Below are 8,692 nucleotides of genomic sequence, written 5' to 3'. Positions count from 1 at the left end.
AAGAAGTGTCTGGGGTAGAGCGAAATCTGGGTACTTGTCCTGAGACTGCTGCCCCATGACCCGGCCTAGGATAAGCAGAAGAAAATGGATGGATGGGCAACCACATTGCAAAAAGATCAATAAAGATAGACTTATCATGGATAAAATCAGCTTTGTGGCATTTATTTGGAAGGCTGTGAATGTAGCAATGCAGCAACAGAGAAAAGGTGACTGTGTATAAGTTTAAATTGTACCTCAGGCAGCTTCTAAGTATTATCTTCATTCATTCATTTTCTTTTCACCTTAGTCCCTTTAATAATATGGGGTCGCCACAGTGGAATGTACTGTCAACTTATCCAGTATATGTTTTACACAGCGGATGCCCTTCCAGCTGCAACCCATCACTGGGAAACATCCATACACTACGGACAATTTAGCTTACCCAATTCACCTATAGCACATGTCTTTGGACTTGTGGGGGAAACCCCAGAGGAAATCTACACGAACACAGGGAGAACATGCAAACTCCATACGGAAATGCCAACTGACTCAGCCGAGGCTCAAACCAGCGACCTTCTTGCTGTGAGGTGACAGCGCTACCCACTGTGCTGCCTCTAAGTATTATCTCTTTGTCCCAGTTACAACAAAGGGTAACGTTTTACAAACGGTTCAGTATTTTAACATTATGCTTTGTATATCATGAACTAATAGCCCCCCCCCCCCCCCCGCCACTGCGCTGTGTTATTACTCTAAACACTACTTTTTAATGTATAAGACCATTTTTAAATATTAGCACCGTAAAAAATGATTAATAGTTTGTACATCCAATCAGAATGCATATGCATAACACCATTGTTAAGACAAGGACTCTTAAACTTTAAATTGGAAATTAGTTTTTCACTGTTTACCTCACCTAATAAAGGTATGTCATCACCAACACTATAAATAGCTGGATTAATATATAATAAATAGCCAAAGCTTGTTTTCTAGATTTTTGCCCCGTTTGTGCTATATTTTCTGAGAGCTAAAAATAAAAAAATTATAGTTATAATAAGTTAGTTTTATAATAATGTATTTCATTATAAAAAAATTAACAAACAACACCAACAAAAAGGATCACGTGGTGTTTCTGTGCATTGATGTATTTTGTGTGCATGTAGGCAACTGTATATGCGCTCGGCTTGTCAGATATTTATTATCCACAATGTATATTTTAAAAGTGCCATATATGACAATCTAGATACACAATTTGACAAGTATTAGTAATATAAACAAATTACTCGATAAGATTCAATTATATTATGCAACAATAGACAACAGCTAGTAAAAACTTAGGTATGCAGTGGGACTTTTAAGAACACGATTTCGTGTTGGTAAATCAATTATTAAATTCATGTCTTTAGCCTGACGTTTGTTTCATGTGTCGGATGGTACTCCAGCATCCTCGCGATTCACGTCACACACACGCACAAAAAAAACAGCAGTTTGAACAACCCGTAAACTGTATTTTTGTCGTTAATAAACAGCTTAAGGTCACACCCCTTAAACGCAGTGGATAAAGCTGTGAAGTGACGCTTTCAAAATAAGCTCATTTTCCCCCTTGCATTCTTTCCTCTAGTGGGAGCTAAGATGTGAGAAAAGGAAGAGATGAAAGGAAACGAGGAAAGAAAGGGGGATGCGCGAATGAGAACTGAAGAAGTACCGTCGTCTCCGTTATCAAACTCATCAACAGAAGTCGCCCACAGCTGTTCTCACAAGATTTGACTCTTGTCACGGGTTCCTGCTTTCAGGTAGACCTCTCGCCTTTTTTTCCCTTTTCATGGTTAATTAACTTTGCGACAAACCGAAAGTGAAAGTAATTATTAGATGACTTATTTTCAATTGTTCTGCCTCATACTACATCCACTGCTTTTATGGGTCATATAGGTCCAGACAGAATCTGCAGACATGGTTTCTGCTCAGATTATTGTAAAATAAATAAATAAAAATCTGCAGATGTGGAATGATTTTGAGAGTTTAATAAGTAAACATAACACAATAATAATAATAATAAAACCATTCTTTCATTTTCAGTATAACAGACTAACCCTTTATTATTGTGGGGTCGCCACAGCAGAATGAACCACCAACTTATCCAGCATAAGTTTTACGCAGCGGATGCCCTTCCAGCTGCAAACCATCACTGGGAAACATCCTTACACACTCATTCACACTGATACGCTACGAAAAATTTAGCCTACCCAATTCACCTGTACCGCATGTCTTTGGACTTGTGGGTGAAACCGGAGCACCCGGTGGAAACCCACGCGAACAAGGGGAGAACATGCAAACTCCATGCATAAACGGCAACTGACCCAGCCGAGGCTTGAACCAGCGACCTTCTTGCTGTGAGGCAAACGTGCTAGCCACTGTGCAGCCATAATAAAATTATTTAAGGTTTTAAATGCAAATTAAATTCGAACCATTTGTTTGGTAAATTCACATATATTCTAATATAGCCTACTAAATGACAGAAAATATTTATTTAAAAGCTGTATTGTGATTAAATCTTAAATATTTCTGTATTATTCTATAATATTACAGGAATTAATATAAAAACTTAATAAATATGTATTTACACACATATTTACTTTAGTAAATAAATGTTGTAGTAAGGATCAGGAGAAATCTGCTGATTAATTTTTCCTTTCACTGTGGAATCATTTTTAAGGAATTTACAACTAGAGAATGCTGTTTGAACCTCAGAGTTTCATTGAACCGGCAACATTTTGAATGGACTCAATATATGCTCACTGTCCACCCCAACCGCTGTTTCGAAGAGCAGAAAAGTAGCCTAGAATTCAGTTTCAGAAACTGCCCCTTGGGTTCAGCTCAAAAATGACTGAAGCTTTTATTATTTATCTACCAACTGTGTGTGATAAGTGTTGAGTAGATTTTCAATTGCACATAAACAGACTTCATCTGCACTGGTATGTAGAGCAGTTTCAGGAACAATGTCTAAAATTTTTTGATGCAATTACCTACTTTAGAGTTATTGAATTATACTGTAGTGTTACATGTACTGTATAGTGTCATAGGTAAACCCATTTGTTTTGTGGTGTTGATTGAGTGCACAAATTCTCGTGAATCTTGTAGGCTACAACACCTGTACACGTCATCAGATGTCTCTTGCTTCATATGAGATCAGTCGATCAAGACTGCTGTAGTAATTTCAGCTGCTTTATTTTTCGGTATTTATCCTCCGGAAATCACTGAATGCATATATTATGTTATCATAACAATCTAATGTGGCAATAATATCTTAACTGTACTGTGCATTTACACCGTGGCCATAGTTATCTATGTAAACATAAAAAAACAACATTAACATTATAGCGGACACTGTAAAAAGGCCACTAGACTTTTCTGACCGGGTTTTCGAGTGTCATCGAGTGTCAGAATGTTGTAGGACTGCTATGCAGGAGTTATTATTGGGGATTATAGATAGCAAGATTTAGCGTTTTTTTATTTTAGTGTTTTTTTTTTAAATATGACGGATAAACATGAAAGCAGTTATGAATATATTAAAACATGTGCTTGTTCGTTGTAAAAATTCGTAATAATGACAAAAAAATACTAATTTGTGGATGTCCATATCCTATCCTGCTGTTGTGGCTGGTGTATTCTGGGAAATTTTCTTTGATTTCGTGTGTGTACCTGAAAAATCTCCGTTCAAAGAGGTATCTACCCCTTTTCCTTAGCCCTACGCCTTCAAGCTAAAGAGAATTTAGCACCCCCACCCCTTCACGTGAACGCACAAAACGAGCGGTAGGGGTATGGAGAAGGGCTAAGTTGTTGGATTGTGATTGGGCCTTAGTCTCGTACTTTGTACTAGGGTTTGGCGATGACGTCCAATTTGGCATCGTATGATGTCTAATGTGAAACATCCAGTGGACGATGGCATCGTTGTCATTTGAAGGGGGTGAGGGGGTGTGCGCGCAATGTGTTTGAAGAGCGAGGAGGGATCCTGTGGTGAGGGGTGATAACTGTCGTGACTTATTTGAGGACTGGGAGTGAGATGCGCGATTTACGGCAATTATCATTCGTTTGCGGCCATCCGGCAATCTCTACGCATTTGCGGGAGATTCCCAGAACTTCCAGGAGACTTGGAATGTCTGAATATCACGTTTAACAACTATAGCGAGACGCGATAAACTGTCCGACGTGCACTGTTCACTGGAGCTCAGACGAGCGGATGACAGTGTGTGTGTGGTCACGTGATGTGCGTTTTCAGTGGACAGAGGGCTGTTTAGAAATGCTAGGTACACTAAGACGTATTAGTGTTAACAGGGAACTAAGTGTGTATTTTTCGCGGGCTTGCGACGGGGGCGGGGTGGAGGATCGGCGATGCCGGCTCAGCATCATGTTGTCTGTTGGCCATCGTCTATCGGCCCAACCCTACTTTGTACCATTGTTTCCTGGGATTTTTGGACAGAGTCAGAAAGGCTGTATCATCAAGAAGTTGTGGCTTATTTGAGAATCAGCATAGGTCATCGATCATGCACACTTTAGAAAGAATAATCACTGAAAATATGATTTCAAAGTACAATGATGTTAAATAAACAGAAAGCAATTTATAAGTATAATGATTTTACAAAAGAAACAACCTTATATGAAATTAAAAATGTAATTTGAGTTTGAAATATGAAGTTACACCGAGATGAAATTGTTGACTGACTATATAATACAAATGACTATATAAATCAATTATGTGAACTAAAGTTGCGCTACATTTGATGTAACAAATTGGAAACTGTATTTTCACATTACAAAAGAAACAACCTTTAGCAGAACACAAAAGGTTACATTAAGACAAAACAGTTTTTTTAGCCATTTAAAGGAGATGGCCTTTCATAAAGTAAAAATTGCATTGGAAGTTGCACTACACATGACATCACATCACAATTGTAATAAATGTGTGTGTATGTGTGTAGTTTTGTCTCTGTCAGACGCTCATTAAGTGATCTTCAAAAAAGTAGTTTTAATTCTATTCACGTTTTATATTTAATAATAGCATTATACTGACAATGCTAAAATTTAACATGCTAAAATTTAAATTTTAAAACTAAAGTTATTCAATGTTTGCATGCTAATACTTCTGCATAGACACCTTAAAGACAATCTATTACCAGTATGATTTGTTATAATTATAAGCCACCGTTTCCCTCTTTTTCTACATAGAAAACCTTCTACCAGAGATCTTCAATTATGAGTTCTACAATTGCCCTGCTGAGGTAAGACCAACCACCATCTCCAATTAAAGTTAAAAAAGTGAAGAACACTAAGAAAATGAGACTTTTTTCTTTCGTTATTAAATATTTCACAAATATTGTTTAACAGAGCAAGGAAATTTTCACAGTATGTCTGATAATATTTGTTTTATTTTGGCTGAAATCAAAGAAGTTTTTAATTTTTAAAAACCATTTTATGGTCAAAGGGCTGTGTGGAGGGAATTGTGTTTATGTCTGTTGTATGTTGAGTGTGACTGTTATGTGTGGGAAAGATGATTCGTGTGGGAGGCGAGTGAGGGGGAGATATGATTATAGGGGATGTGCCTTAATATTGTGTGCAGTGTAGATTGAGGTGTTGGGTGTTATTTGAAACACTGTTGTAGTAATGTGTTAAACTCACTGTGTAAAGAAATGGGCGTGATAATCGCGTGTAGCCTTTTACATCTATATCTCTCGCCCTGGTACCTGCATTTAATTTGCCCCTGTTCTTAAAATAAATAAAGTATTTTCTTTTTTTGTACATCAACCTTCATATGCTTCTTCTGAGCCAAATAAGAACCAAATTTCCTACCACAGCTATGCTGATGACACTCAGATCTTCTTATCCTTACTGCCTAATGACTACAGCCCCATTGACACCCTCTGCCAGTGCATTGATGAAATTAGCAGTTGGATGTGCCAAAACTTTCTTCAGTTAAACAAAGAGAAAACTAAAATCATTGCGTTTGGGAACAGAGATAAGGTTCTCAAGGTGAATGCGTACCTTGGCACTAAAGGTCAAACAACTAAAAATAAGGTCAAGAATCTTGGTGTGACTCTGGAGTCAGATCTAAGTTTCAATATTCATCTCAAAGCAATCAGTAAATCAGCATACTATCATCTCAAAAACTATGCAAGAATCAGATGCTTTTTTTTCCAGCGAGGACTTTATGCTTTCATCAGCAGTAGGGTGGATTACTGTAACGGCCTCCTCACTGGTCTTCCCAAAACGACAGTCAGATTGCAGCTCATCCAGAACACTGCGGCCAGGATTCTGACGAGAATCAGAAAATCAGAGCACATCACACCTGTCCTCAGGTCTTTAAACTGGCTCCCAGTTACATTCAGAAAAGACTTTAAAGTATTATCACTTGTCTATAAATCACTAAATGGTCTAGGACCTTAATACATTACAGATATGCTCAATGAATACAAACCTAACAGATCACTCAGATAATAAACTAGAAATTCCAAGAGTTCAGTCAAAGCAGGGAGAATCCGCCTTCAGCTACTGCACCCCTCGCTGCTGGAATCAGCTTTCAGAAATGATCAGATGTGCTCCAACATTAGGCACATTCAAATCGAGACAGAAAACACATCTGTTTAGCTGTGCCTTTACTGAATGAGCAGTGTGCTACATCCAACAGATCGCACTAATGTCTTTCTTTTCTTTGCATAACCTGTTTTAAAACATTTTTATCTGTTTTTAATAATTTGTATTTCTATTTTTTAATAATTTTTATACTTGTCTTTTTTATTCTTGTTTATGTAAAGCACTTTGAATTGGCACTGTGTATGAAATGTGCTATATAAATAAACTTGCCTTGCCTTGTCTTACATCGTGTGTGGTGTTTTCCTGGTGGACATAAATGTCAATAAGGTTTATTACAGTACAGAACAACAGATTATAAAAGCCATGGCCAAGGGCAATTATTGTAAGGTACTGATTGTACTAACAACAGGTCAAAAATTAATAGTCAATTTTGTCTCTGTCATTAACAGCATCGCCGCACAACTACTTTTGACTGACATGGAAGACAGCAGCATCCCTGATCTGAATGATCATACACTTTACATGTAAGGTCATATATCTTTGTATTATTAAAGATTGAGCTCTGTTTTCCTATATATAATTTTTTCTTCCTTTTCTAGATCAAATGTGAACGGGCCAGTTACTGATCAGCCAACTACCCCTGTTCTTATGATTACAGACTACAGTTATGATGATTACTACAACTCTGTTGATCCTGATTCATTACCCTGTGTTTATCCAGCGCATGGAGCTAGCATCCTCCCAGTGTTATACTCCCTGTTTTTTGTACTAGGCTTTCTGGGTAACACATTAGTTATCAGGTTGGTTTTGAAGAGCCTGAGAAGCATGACTGATATCTGTCTCCTGAACCTGGCTATAGCTGACCTGCTCTTGGTCTCCTCGCTTCCCTTTCTGGCGCACTATGCCAGAGACCAGTGGATCTTTGGAGGTCCTATGTGCACTATAGTGCTAAGTGTCTACCACATTGGATTCTATAGTGGGATTTTCTTCATTGTACTGATGAGCGTTGATCAATACTTGGCTGTAGTTCATGCTGTGTTTGCATTGAAAGTCAGAACAAGAACATACGGGTTCTTAGCTAGTTTAGTCATATGGGTCGCTGCTGTCGCTGCATCATTTCCTGAGTTGATATACATCGACACCACAGATATAAATAATCAAACTCTTTGTACATCCTATCCAACGACTGATCAATCCTCTTATCATGATTCAAAGACAAATGGAATCTTTAAAATGAACATCATAGGTTTAATTATTCCACTTTCTGTCATAGGATTTTGTTACTCGATGATTCTCATCAAACTTCTAAATGTTCGATCATCTAGGAAGCAGGCTATTCGTCTTGTCGTGGTGGTGATGGTGGTCTTCTTCTGCTGCTGGGTTCCGTACAACATTGCAGCTTTTTTTAAAGCCTTGGAGCTGAAAAGAGTCATACCTCATTCCTGTGAAAGTAGTAAGGCAATCACTTTAAGTCTGCAGATCACAGAAGCTGTGGCGTACTCACACAGCTGTATTAATCCATTTCTCTATGTGTTCGTGGGAGAGAAATTTAGGAAGCATCTTTTCAGACTTCTGAACAGGACACCATTCAGCAGACTGCAGTTCATGAAAAGTTATGTACAGACCACAGCATCTGTTTATTCACAGACTACTAGCTTGGATGCAAGATCCTCTGCCTCAGTCTGAATTGAAGAATTATCAGAAAAAAAAATCACTGAACCACCCACTAACCTTATATAGCTTTAAACTACTTCATGTTTAATTTACTCATTTCATTTTTATACAATTATGCAAGATTTTACATACACTTATGGACATTTTTATAGCACAATAAATGCACTATATAAAAAAAAAAAAAAAAATATATATATATATATATATATATATATATATATATATATATATATATATATATATATATAAAACTATTTTGATAAAAAAAAGTATTCCCACGATTAGTTCTGCATGCATGAAGTATAATACCATTTTATTATAGGTTTTAATATGAACAGTGTAGCTTTTAGTTGAAATCAGAAGTTTACACGCACTGTATGAAAAGGCACATAACCATTTAAAAAAAAAGTCAGATGTTAATGTGACTAAACTTTTTCTCTTAAGTAAGTTAGGATCA

The 8,692-nt window shown here is 37.2% G+C and overlaps 1 protein-coding gene across 3 annotated transcripts; it reads left to right on the top strand.

Moving 5' to 3' along the window:
- The first annotated feature begins 949 nt into the window (after positions 1 to 949).
- On the top strand, positions 950 to 8,413 carry ccr8.1 (chemokine (C-C motif) receptor 8.1). Of its 3 annotated transcripts, XM_073925856.1 has the most exons (5): positions 1,438 to 1,511; positions 1,598 to 1,769; positions 5,200 to 5,252; positions 7,011 to 7,085; positions 7,161 to 8,413. In XM_073925856.1, exons 3-5 carry the CDS (start codon positions 5,227 to 5,229, stop codon positions 8,245 to 8,247), a joined length of 1,188 nt encoding a protein of 395 aa, XP_073781957.1. In that variant the 5' UTR covers positions 1,438 to 1,511; positions 1,598 to 1,769; positions 5,200 to 5,226; the 3' UTR covers positions 8,248 to 8,413. The 3 variants fall into 3 exon arrangements, with proteins under 3 accessions (XP_021328628.2, XP_073781957.1, XP_068074901.2); XM_021472953.3 differs by having other exon boundaries at positions 950 to 1,769; XM_068218800.2 differs by lacking the exons at positions 1,438 to 1,511; positions 5,200 to 5,252 and having other exon boundaries at positions 1,524 to 1,769; positions 7,161 to 8,401.
- Positions 8,414 to 8,692: the final 279 nt, after the last annotated feature.

The sequence above is a fragment of the Danio rerio genome, chromosome 16, assembly GCF_049306965.1.
Source record: "Danio rerio strain Tuebingen ecotype United States chromosome 16, GRCz12tu, whole genome shotgun sequence".
Lineage (NCBI taxonomy): Eukaryota > Metazoa > Chordata > Actinopteri > Cypriniformes > Danionidae > Danio > Danio rerio.
The sequence above is the reverse complement of the archived record's forward strand: the minus strand, read 5'-3'. Positions and strand labels throughout refer to the sequence as shown.